Genomic DNA, 13,598 nt, shown 5'->3' on the forward strand with positions numbered 1-13,598 from the left:
CTCAGACTATCACCCTGTGATCATATCATTGTGTTGTTTGTCTACTGTCTCATAGTCTATCAACCAATGATCATATTATTGTGTTGTTTGTTTACTGTAATATAGACTATCACCCTGTGATCAAATCATTGTGTTGTTTGTCTACTGTCTCATAGATTATCACCCTGTGATCATATCATTGTGTTGTTTGTTTATTGTCTCGTAGACTATCACCCTCTGATCATATTATTGTGTTGTTTGTTTACTGTAATATAGACTATCACCCTGTGATCATATCATTGTGTTGTTTGTCTACTGTCTCATAGACTATCACCCTGTGATCATATCATTGTGTTGTTTGTCTACTGTCTCATAGACTATCACCCAATGATCGTATCATTGTGTTGCTGTTAATTGTCTCAAAGACTATCACCCAATGATCATATCATTGTGTTGTTTGCAGGCATGGGGTAATGCAAATTTGTAATTGTAATGCATGGTAATGCATTACATTTTTCCAAGTAATTGCATGTAATGTGTAATGCAGCAATTTTTGCATTACATGTAATTGTAATTTAATGCATTACTTGAGAAAAAAGTTGTGTAATTTCATGCATTACATTGCATTACATGGCATTACTTGTTTCATATACTAATTATCTTTCACAGATTGTTGGAGATTCAGCTTAATCAGAATTTCAGATTTCTGGATTAATTTAGAACATAATCATTTGGATATTGTTTTTTTTTTTCTTATCTGAAAAACATTACTGTAAATGTGTTTTATTGTTGTTAAAACATCAATGGAGACCTTGTCATGATTAAATAACAGAAAATTGACCATTGTCATAAACACTAATTAGTTTATTTGACAATCAATCTTTTCACCATTTTGACACTTGGTCATAAATAAAGCTCTTTCTTTATTATATAATTAGGAAAGAAATTCTCAGTAAATATTTTTGATTGGAATTAATAAAACAAATGTATATTTATAAAATTGAAGTTTACATTAGTTAAAATAAATATTAAACTTCATCTCAGTAATTTCTGTTTAGAGAAAACACAGAGATGTATACCTTCAACCCTTATGATATTAATATGTTATAGTTGTATTGAACAGACTTTTTACTTGTTGCTTAAATTTAATATGTATACAGAACAGTTATGCTAGAATCTTTTGTGACTTCATGTTGTTTTTCAAAATGTTGGATTTTTTTTCACTTTATAATAACATTTCCAAATGTAATGTGTAATTCAATGCATTACTTTGCAAAAGTAATTGTAATATAATGCATTACTTTAATAAATCCATGTAATTGTAATTTAATGCATTCTTTTGTCAAAGTAATTGTAATATAATGCATTACATTGCAATGTAATTCGCCCCATGCCTGGTTGTTTGTTAACCGTCTCATAGACTATCACCCTGTGATCATATCATGGTGTTGTTTGTTAACTGTCTCATAGATTATCACCCTGTGATCATATCATTGTGTTGTTTGTCTACTGTCTCATAGACTATCACCCTGAGATCAAATCATTGATTTGTTTATTTATTGTCTCATAGACTATCACCCTGTGATCATATAATGGTGTTGTTTGTTAACTGTCTCATAGATTATCACCCTGTGATCATATCATTGTGTTGTTTGTCTACTGTCTCATAGACTATCACCCTGTGATCAAATCATTGATTTGTTTGTTTATTGTCTCATAGACTATCACCCTGTGATCATATCATTGTGTTGTTTGTTAACTGTCTCATAGATTATCACCCTGTGATCATATCATTGTGTTGTTTGTTTACTGTCCAATACACTATCACCCTGTGATCATATCATTGTGTTGTTTGTTTGTTGTCTCATAGACTATCACCTTGTGATCATATCATTGTGTTGTTTGTTTACTGTCTAATACACTACCACCCTGTGATAATATCATTGTGTTGTTTGTTAACTGTCTAATACACTATCACCCTGTGATCATATCATTGTGTTGTTTGTTAACTGTCTCATAGATTATCACCCTGTGATCATATCATTAGGTTGTTTGTTAACTGTCTAATACACTATCACCCTGTGATCATATCATTGTGTTGTTTGTTAACTGTCTCATAGATTATCACCCTGTGATCATATCATTAGGTTGTTTGTTAACTGTCTAATACACTATCACCCTGTGATCATATCATTGTGTTGTTTGTTAATTGTCTCATAGATTATCACCTTGTGATCATATCATTGTGTTGTTTGTTTACTGTCTAATACACTATCACCCTGTGATCATAAAATTGTGTTGTTTGTTAACTGTCTAATACACTATCACCCTGTGATCATATCATTGTGTTGTTTGTTTATTGTCTCATAGACTATAACCCTGTGATCATATCATTGTGTTGTTTGTTTACTGTCTCATAGACTATCACCCTGTGATCATATCATTGTGTTGTTTACTTCAGTTTGGTTCAATCATCCCAAATGAGGCTAAATTCCTGCCAGAATCTGCTACATTGCTACCAGAAATGTTAAAGGAAATCGGTTATACTACTCACATGACAGGAAAGTATGTTTTAAGTTAGTTACAAAATAAACACAATTGCCAATGTAAACATCCAGACTTCTGTCAAAGTGCTCATGTACTTAGTAGCTAGTGCTCCAGTATTTTTCATGATTCAAATTTTCTGTTTTTCCTTTAATTTTCATTTCATAAAATTCAACAAGTTTGCACGTTAACTTAAGCTTTAGTTTTGGTTGTTCTGGCTGCACGTTAACTTAAGCTTTAGTTTTGGTTGTTCTGGCTGCACGTTAACTTAAGCTTTAGTTTTGGTTGTTCTGGCTGCACGTTAACTTAAGCTTTAGTTTTGGTTGTTCTGGTTGATTTCTTCAAACAGTTTTTTTTTTTTTTTTTTTTTTTGGTTTGGCTTTCCAGATAATTGCTCTCTAGTGTATCTAGTGAAAGTTATTATAAAAATGCAAGGACATCGTTTGCACTTTGCTTAGTGAATAATTATGGTCGGTCTATTCTGCACTGAGACAGAGTGAGTATTTAAGCATCGTTAAGGGTTGTTTTTTCGTATAAAACAATATATGGCGCCATTTAGAGAATTTAATACTGATGAAATAAGTTTGATAGCTAGCCTGTGTTCAATTACGAAAATTTAAAACTTGACATATTATATCATGTATATATACACTTAGCAATTGTTGGAGAGCATACGATGACCTCTAAATTATTATTATTTTGTGTCGTTTAAGTGCTTTTTCATTGGCGTATACCAAATGTATCATTCCATTCTTGTCATATGCAGTTTATAGGTACAGTAGTTTATTATTCATTGTATGTATCATATGTTATATAGAGGGGAAACAATAAAGCAATAAATCATGATAAAATAAAAATATTTTATAGGTGGCATCTTGGAGATTGTAATAAGAATCTTCTTCCAACCTCTAGAGGGTTCGACTCGTTTACTGGTCTTTTAAGAGGTGCTGGAGATTACTTCACAAGACAACTTTGTATGTGAACCTACACTTCAGTTTAGTATAATTAATAATATGATTACAGGTTTTCCTCATTTTATTGATGTGTTTGCATAATTTTTCTATTTGTGATGTCTGTTACATTTGACTTTTGTGTTTTGCTGAAATAAATGTATACGTACGAACATTTAAAATTATAGTATACAGTTAAATTGATAGATATTTACGCATCTCATTTTAAGAGAAGTTGCTTAAATTCAAATCTGCGGAAAGAACACTGACATCATCAAATCGGTTATGTGAGTTTGAAAGAGTCTTTAAATGATATAACCGATAAAGTGTTGATCGAGGCAAGTTAAGCTATTGCGGATATAACGCCATAGGCAAATGAAGAACTCAGACATGTTGTTATAAAAGATCAAAGAAATTATGCCACTATTTATCATTTGAAAACGACCGTTAAAAATAGAAAAATATTAGTCTTGCTAAAGCAGTATAAGCTAACGTGCATAATAATCATAAAACGTGTATAATTCCATTTCAGTTGGTGTTTACGATTTCTGGGAAAATGAGACAGTTTATAGACCACAAGAGGGCTCATATAATACAGTACGTATATTGGAATATTGATATTATATTCCATCAATTGTACTGTTCAGTGATATTTCATTAATTGTACTGTACAGTGACATTTCATCAATTGTACTGTACAGTGATATTTCATCAATTATACTGCACAGTGATATTTCATCAATTGTACTGTACAGTGGTAGTCATCAATTGTTCTGTACAGTGGTAGTCATCAATTGTACTGTTCAGTGATATTTCATCAATTGTACTGTACGTTGGTAGTCATCAATTGTTCTGTACAGTGGTAGTCATCAATTGTTCTGTACAGTGGTAGTCATCAATTGTACTGTTCAGTGATAGTCATCAATTGTTCTGTACAGTGGTAGTCATCAATTGTTCTGTACAGTGGTAGTCATCAATTGTTCTGTACAGTGGTAGTCATCAATTGTACTGTTCAGTGATATTTCATCAATTGTACTGTACAGTGACATTTCATCAATTGTTCTGTACAGTGGTAGTCATCAATTGTTCTGTACAGTGGTAGTCATCAATTGTTCTGTACAGTGGTAGTCATCAATTGTACTGTACAGTGGTAGTCATCAATTGTTCTGTACAGTGGTAGTCATCAATTGTTCTGTACAGTGGTAGTCATCAATTGTTCTGTTCAGTGATATTTCATCAATTGTACTGTACAGTGACATTTCATCAATTGTACTGTGCAGTGATATTTCATCAAATGTACTGTACAATTTTTGTCTGAATTTGCATGAATTTTTACTCGACATTCTTTCTTTGTCTGAAATATTTTTAAAAAAAAGTGACAAATTCTGAATTTGTCTAATATAGTTCTTGATTTTACTTGACATATGTCTTGACAGTATTAACATTGTCCAAAAATTTCTCGACACTTTCCTTATCATCTGATAAGTCTCTTGATTAGTCTCGACCAATTCTTCACTGTCTTAAATTTGTCTCGATCAGTGTTGACATATTTTTGACATTCTTAATAATGTCTTAATATGTCTTGACACATTCTTGACAGTCTTAAAGATGTCTTGACTCAATCTCATAAGTATAAATTTCGCCTGAATTGTGTATAGACACATTTCTGACAGTTTAAATTTTAAACACTTTCTTTTGCTGTTTTTTACTGTATCGCTAAACTAAACTTAGAAGAATTAGGATACAATAATACATTGCTAATTATAAAAAGCCACATTTTGGTACAATAATTGTTTATTTATCATATTAACATTGAATATTATGCATGAAAAATGAAAGATGTCTACAGTATGATTGGTTTCAATCATTTTAGCAATTATTTATAAGATTTATAAATTACATTTGTAATTATTTACAAACCCACATTTAAATTGGTTTATATCAACATACTCACATTTGTATTTGTTCTTATTTTCATACCCATATTTGTATTTATAAAAATATTTTTATACCAAAATTTTTAATTATAAAAATATTTACATGCCCAACTTTTGTTTATTCTATAAAGAGAATTAAAGATAAAGATATATCATGTATATTGGTCATGATTTGTAAAGCTCAGAATTGTCACGTAAATTTAAAACACAATTCAAAATGTCCAGAATATGTCAAGCCATACTAAGAAAAAAAAAGAATGTCGAGAACATGTCGAGAAATTTCAAGACAGTATTCAAATGTCGAGAATTTGTCAAGAAATTTTAAGACCATATTCAGAATGTCGAGAATTTGTAGAGTAAATTGCATACAAATTTAATATAAATCAGAAATTGTCAAGAAAAATTTAGACACAAGTCATAATTTTGGAGAATGTCGAGTAATTGTTCATGCAAATTGAGACAAAAATTGGTCTTTTTAGACTTTTGTACATTTGTAGTGACTGTACAGTGATATTTCATCAATTGTACTGTACAGTGATATTTCATCAATTTGTAGTGACTGTACAGTGATATTTCATCAATTGTACTGTACAGTGATATTTCATCAAATGTACTGTACAGTAATATTTTATCAATTGTACTGTACAGTGATATTTCATAAATTGACTGTACAGTGATATTTCATCAATTGTACTGTACAGTAATATTTTATCAATTGTACTGTACAGTGATATTTCATCAATTGTACTGTACAGTGATATTTCATCAATTGCACTGTACAGTGATATTTTAATCAATTGTACTGTACAGTGATATTTCATCAATTGTACTGCACAAGTATATTTCATCAATTGTACTGTACAGTGATATTTCATCAATTGTACTGTACAGTGATATTTCATCATTTGTACTGTACAGTGATATTTCATCAATTGACTGTACAGTGATATTTAATAAATTGTACTGTACAGTGATATTTCATAAATTGTACTGTACAGTGATATTTCATAAATTGTACTGTACAGTGATAGTTAATCAATTGTACTGTATAGTAGTGATCGTCATCATTTGTACAGTACAGTGATATTTCTTCAGTTGTACAGTACACTAATATTTCATCAATTGTGCTGGACAGTGATTATACAATATTCGGTTATAACCGTATATAATCGATTGTTCTCTCCTTTTTATGTCTGTAGTCGTTATCTATTTATTTATTTATTTATTTACAAGTTTGATCGTTTATATAAATATACATTGTTAATTTCCATTGTGTAGTGCAATGTAGGCGTACATATAATAATAATTTTGCAGCTGATATAATAGTTTTAGGTAAATAAATTGAAGAAAAACTACGGTTTCTTATTGGTGCATTCTAATAAAATTCGGATCTATCATAACTTTCATTCGTATACACCTCTATGTCTTGCATTGTTCTGGACATAATATTCAATTTCATGTATGATAATATAGTATCAACATATGCTAATCTTACTTCAAGCATACGGATTCATTTCATCTCTATGGGTAGCAGATTCTGCTGAACAAATTTTATTGGTTTTAAAAAATATCGGATGCCTATATAATTCTTTCATTGCCTTTTGTAGTTGAGAGGTTGTTTTATTCAATTAACAACTTTTATTTTTGTATACAGGATATTTTAAAAATGTGTTGGCGGATTATACAAAATAAATGGAGAATGTGTCCCCATGGACACAGATGATGCCCCTGCTTGGATACATTAAAAAGGGACATAACTCAAGAACAATAAAAGTGACGCTACCCAAATTTGTACTTGATCTTAGTTTTGTGGTAATAAGTATTGTGTATAGGTTTCATGTTTGGTTGGGGCAAACTTAAGTTACAGAACGGAAACTAAAAATTTTACAATTTTTCGATTTATAAAGGGGCATCACTCAAAAATGGTTAAAGTGACACTACCCAAATTCAACTTGATCTGTGTTTTATCAGTGGAAGGCAAAATTAAACATTGCATTGTATAAAGCATTGATTGTACTTGATTCAATCATAATCATGGACAAAGGAAGATAACTCCAATTTTAATAAAATGCTCTGCTGGGCGCAGCTTGATACGACCGCAGAGGTCGAACCCTGAACAGTTGGGGCAAGTATGGACACAACATTCAAGCTTGATACAGCACTGAATTTGGATTGTAATTAAATATTTGACACAGCATAGGTTTCTGACACAGAATGAATGTGGTCTAAGAACTTAAAAAATTTTAATTTACCTATTCAAACCATATCATTATTATTTGCTTTTATATATAAATCAGAAGTAACCAATTTAAAATGGAAAATTTTAAAGAAAAAAAAGGAAAAAAAATCCCTCCTCCAAATGTTTTGAACCTCCTTATGATTCATCACCCCTAACTCAATCCCGGCCTTCCCTTTGTGGTATGGTACCTTGCAGTACAATTTTAGAGAGATCCATACACTTGAACACAAGTTATTGTCTGGAAACTAGAAAAATGCTTGTTTTCTGGCCCCTTTTTGGCCCCATTTTACTAAACTTTAGGGCAATTACCCCCAAACTCAAACCCAGCTTTCCCTTTGTGATATGGAACCTTGTAGTACAATATCATAAAGATCCATACACTTACACACAAGTTATTGTCCTGAAACTAGAAAAATGCTTGTTTTTGTGCCCCTTTTTGGCCCCTAATTCCTAAAATTTGGAGGCAATTACCCCCAAAATCAATCCCAGCCTTCCCTTTGTAGTATGGTACCTTGCAGTACAATTTCAGAGAGATCCATACACTAGAACACAAGTAATTGTCTGGAAACTAGAAAAATGCTTATTTTTGGCCCCTTTTTCCTAAACGTTTTGGGCAATTACCCCCAAACTCAATTCCAGCTTTCCCTTTGTGATATGGAACCTTGTAGTACAATTTCATAAAGATCCATACACTTACACACAAGTTATTGTCATGAAACTAGAAAAATGCTTGTTTTTTGCCCCTTTTTTGGCCCCCAATTCCAAAAATTTGGAGGCAATTACCCCCAAAATCAATCCCAGCATTCCCTTTGTGATATGGAACCTTGTGGATCAATGTCAGAGAGATCCATACACTAACACACAAGTTATGTCTGGAAGTTACAAAAATGCTTATTTTTGGCCCCTAATTCCTTAACTGTTGGTACCATAACCCCCAAAATCAATCCCAACCTTCCTTTTGTGGTATTGAACCTTATGGTAAAATTTCATAGAGATTCATTCACTTAAACAAAAGTTAGAGTGCGAAAACCAATGTGTCTTGGGACGATGACGATGACGCCAACGTCATACCAATATACGACAGCAAAATTTTTTTGCGGTCGTATAAAAATTACTTGAACAATAGCATCATTGATATTTTTTGAAAAAAATGAAAAATTGCTATTGTAAAGGGGCATTACTCTAGAACAGTAAAAGTGACGCCACCATAATTCAAACTTGATCTGTGTATTGTGGTGATAAGCATTGTGTATAAGTTTCATAACATTTGGTTGAGGCAAACTTAAGTCAGAGAACGGAAATGAAAATTTTTGCAATTTTTCTTTTATAAAGGGGCATAACTCTAGAAAGGTTAAAGTGACGCCACTAAAATTCAAACTTGATCTGTGTTTTGTGGTAATAAGCATTGTATATAAGTTTGTTTGAGGCAAACTTAAGTTAGAGAACGGAAACCAAATTTGGGACGTACGGACGTATGTACGTACAGACGGACAAGGGTAAAACTAAATGCCCCCTCCGCTTTGGCGGGGGCATAAATATATGGAAATAGCATCTTCACCTTTGCAGGATGCTGATATGGCTTTATAAAGTTCCATATTGAACACACCATCATTTGGATGCTGGCATCTAACATATATATAGACTTTAATATACCTTTTGTTTGGATGCTGGCATCCCAATTACATGTATATGCATGCAGACTCAACTTTCTCTTTGGATGCTGCCATCCCATGAGAAAAATTGGATGTTCATCCTTAATCTCAGGGATGCTGGAATCCCAGTTGTAAGTAAAAGTTGTCTCAACACATTATAAATTGAATGCTGACAGTCATTTCCTTTGGATGCTGGCATCTGTTTCTGTGAAAGCCGGTGGCCGTTTTGTTTAAAGGCTGACATCTTTGCATTATATGTTTCTTTATATATATGACCAGGTGACTTAAGTTTAATCGCTCAATTGAAAAGTCTTTTATCTTTTAAAAAAAAATTCACATATTTTGGTGTTTGTTTATTATTTATGGTACATATAAAAAATATATAGGAAAAGCGCATAAATCTAAAACTGGTGACTTTAATTGTGATGAATTACAAAAATACAAATAAAACGAAACAGAAATATACAATATTATATTGTATTAAAGAGTGTTTGGGGTTACTGAAAGTGAGCTTAACCTCATAGTCTGCTGAAATGATATCATAGACATACACTCTACTATTCAGATTGGTGACTGCACTTTATTAAGGTGCTTCATATGTAAGCCTGCGTTATAATTTTGTGTCTATGACAAACCCCCATTTTTAATTAAACTATATATTGGCATTAAATATATAAGATATCATAAGGAGATTTGTCTTCCCTAGTTGCCTGCATACAATAATACAGTACTGGTTTAATAACAATGCAAAATCTTTTAAATTTTTATTTAAATTATCAGTACTGGTCTCTTTCATCTGTACGTACTGGATATTGTCAATATCACTGGACTTGCTATATGCACATCATGTCATGATCTGTTTCCATTTCACAAGGAGATCTGTTTTCCCCAGTTGCCTACATACAATAATACATGTCATGCATGTACCACTTTGATAACAATGCAAAATCTTTTAAATTTTAATTTTAATTATACGTACTGGATATTGCCAATATCACTGGACTTGCTGTATGCAACTTCCCATGCGTAGGCACATCATGTCATGATCTACTTTCATTTCAATCACAAAACTTACATTTTCAGTATTACGATCATTGTTAAGCTTTTTTCTGTATTCAATATTTATCAATCATCTAATAAAATTGGTTACATGAACTAGAGCTTTCTAACTTTCTTTTATCATTTATTACTTATCTGAAATCAGCTGGAATCGCAAATGATCATAATGATCTGGTGCTGTTTGGATGCTTTGTCGCCTAAATTCAACCTGTCCAGTAACTATAAAGTGTTACGATACATAATACACAACACATGAATAGTAACCGGAAAGGTACAGCCACTGCTTAAAAAACACTGAAACGAAAAATGAAAACAGTATAGTTTTTAATACAGATAAATATTCTGACCAATATAAATGTTTAAAGAAATTGCTTAAAATAAGATTCCTGTTGCTTACGTCTTTCATCCACGACAATTTGGGCACATATTTGTCTCTAAGGCAATTATACCACATCTCCTTAGTTTTACATTCACAGTAAAATATAAACTGGCCTCAAGCAATCAATGATTCTATATTCTTCATATAAAATCTTGCAAATATATGAAAGATTGTCAAAATAAGTTTTTGTTGTAACATCGACACAATACTTTTAAAGTAGATATGCATGTAGAATATAGTGTTAAAAATATATTGCTTTCCTCCCAATGTTCAGAATGACTACTCATGATCATTGAGATGGGAGCCATCTCTGTGGGCCCCGCTGTGAACAATGTGTGGTAAAAAATTTGAATCTTTATCATTGGACATGGGGTTGTCAACTGAAACCGAAGTTTATGACCTTGACCTTTGACCTAGGAAGTTGAACATAAATAATGACACACCCTCTGGTGTTGGTTTATATACATGTCAAGTATATATATATATAAACTTTGAAATCATAACGGTTCTCACGATATAGAGCGGACATGATCTTTACCATAGGACATGGGGTTGTCAACTAAAACCAAAGTTTTTGACCTTGACCTTTGACCTAGGAAGTTGTACATACATTATGACACACCCTCTGGTGTTGGTTAATATACAAGTCAAGTATAAACTTTGAAATCATAACGGTTCTCAAAATATAGAGCGGACACGATCTTTACCATAGGACATGGGGTTGTCAACTAAAACCAAAGTTTTTGACCTTGGCCTTTGACCTAGGAAGTTGTACATACATTATGACACACCCTCTGGTGTTGGTTAATACACATGCCAAGTATAAACTTTGAAATCATAACGGTTCTCAAGATTTTGAGCGGACACGATCTTTACCATAGGACATGGGGTTGTCAACTAAAACCAAAGTTTTTGACCTTGACCTTTGACCAAGGAAGTTGTACATACATTATGACACACCCTCTGGTGTTGGTTAATATACATGTCAAGTATAAACTTTGAAATCATAACGGTTCTCTAGATATAGAGCGGACACAATTTGTTAAGGACGGACGGACAGACTGATCACTATAGGGCGTCCGCCATTCGGCGGGGCCCTAATGAAAAGATGACGCAAAGGCATACATATATATATATATATAGGACTAGCTTGACCCATAAAAACATGTAGCAAATTAATTTCTTCAAGTACAAAAATATATGTATTAGAGTAAATTGTATTTTAAGTCGATAAATCTATATGTGCTCCTTTCTTAAACATTATTTACATAGTATTCATAGTGACATTCACCCTTTAATATTCATACATGACAATGCAGTAAGGGTTTTGCTCATTGTTGAAGACCGTACGCGGTACCCTATAGTTGTTAACTTCAATGACATATGGTCTCGGGCTGGTGGAGAGTTGTCTCATTGGCAATCATACCACATCTTCTTATTATTATATATGCTGTAGCTCTGGTTCCTTAACTGATTTGGGTCCTTTTCAACATTTGTATTAGCTGTGGAGTCGCAGTCGCGGATCCAGGGGGGTGGGTGGAACCCCCCCCCCCCTTTTTTTTTTGACGATCAATGCATTTGAATGGGGACATTTAGTTGGAACCCCCCCTTTATCCAGGGTTGGGAACCCCCCTTTTAAAAATGGCTGGATCCACCCCTGAATCATGACACATATGATTCTTGTGATTTGATTCGACCCTCAGTTTTAATGATATGAACTATTAAATCAACCAACTTGCTAGATGAGCACAGTATTATCAGACTTTAAGGTAAGCCTCTATAGAAACTGGTGAAAATGAATGTTATGTCAGATAAATCCCCCCCCCCCCCTCCCCCACAAAGAATTTCAAATACTTGTTCCCTTCAGACCTGTGCAATTAAGATGCGAACAACATATTCAACTTTCTGGTAAACTGGATAGACCTTATCGCTATTTGTCTGTCATTTCTGGACATCACAAAGGTTCCCGTAAAATTTTGACTTCACAATACAAAATGTGTGACGCCACAAAGGAAAAGTGATTGTTGTATAACGTCAATACTTCAAGTGTAGCAGATTATCAGGTCAAGTGTTCTGATATTCAATTAGCGATATGGTCTATTGTCTCCTGGTACGAGGAAAATTCTCCCTTACAAACCTGAAAACCAGTAATTCATGGAATTTCTTTTGGTTTATATGGCTTTTTTTGGTGAGGCATTTTTTTCAGGGCGAATTCAGTCTTTGAAAAGCTTCTTGACTTTCTAGACCGAAAATCAATCTTAAATCAAATTTCTTATACTTTACATTGCCTGTATTAAAATTGTAACTTGTAAGGCCTCTTACCAGTGATGAAATTTACTGGTGTAGGCTAGGTTATATGGCTAGTGGTGAACAAATTAATTTACCTGACTGATTTTTATATTGGCCATGGCAGTAGGGCTTGTGGTTAATCGTAATTAGAGACATAGTCTTGGTGGGGTGTCATGTGCATCAGATTTTTGTCAAATCTATTTATTTCTCTGCGGAACAGCTTAATCCCGCATTGCATGATACATGTAGGATACATATTTTTAAAATAAATGAAAAAGGAAATGGATGTCCCAGATGCTCACCGCTACTACAAAAGGATCGAAGTGCTATATGCACATATCATTGGCCAAATGAAGGACATGTCCGAATCAGTGTTTTTAAAACTTCTCAGAAAAATATTGACGGAAATGAGGAATGAGTAGTGAAAAATAAATGAAAACGGAACGGCTCTGATTCTAAAAACGGATGTTAGATATACTGCACATGTATATTTGGGTTAAGATGCATACGATGTTATATTTTTGTCCAGTTTCCCCATGTTAAAAAATTAAAATGAGAAGGCATTTACCT

General features: G+C 32.8%; 1 protein-coding gene across 3 annotated transcripts in view; it reads left to right on the forward strand.

Moving 5' to 3' along the window:
- LOC127709207 (arylsulfatase B-like) overlaps positions 1-13,598 on the forward strand; it is a 144,133-nt gene that overhangs the window by 45,548 nt on the left and 84,987 nt on the right. For 2 of the 3 annotated variants that reach the window (XM_052214606.1, XM_052214607.1), the window contains exons 5-7: positions 2,441-2,544; positions 3,391-3,497; positions 4,006-4,070. The exons of the other annotated variant lie outside the window; for it this stretch is intronic. In XM_052214606.1, the coding sequence (XP_052070566.1) occupies positions 2,441-2,544; positions 3,391-3,497; positions 4,006-4,070 (276 nt within the window). The remainder of the gene's footprint in view (positions 1-2,440; positions 2,545-3,390; positions 3,498-4,005; positions 4,071-13,598) is intronic. 3 annotated transcript variants of the gene reach the window in all.

Source organism: Mytilus californianus, unplaced genomic scaffold (assembly GCF_021869535.1).
Source record: "Mytilus californianus isolate M0D057914Y unplaced genomic scaffold, xbMytCali1.0.p SCAF_7, whole genome shotgun sequence".
NCBI lineage: Eukaryota > Metazoa > Mollusca > Bivalvia > Mytilida > Mytilidae > Mytilus > Mytilus californianus.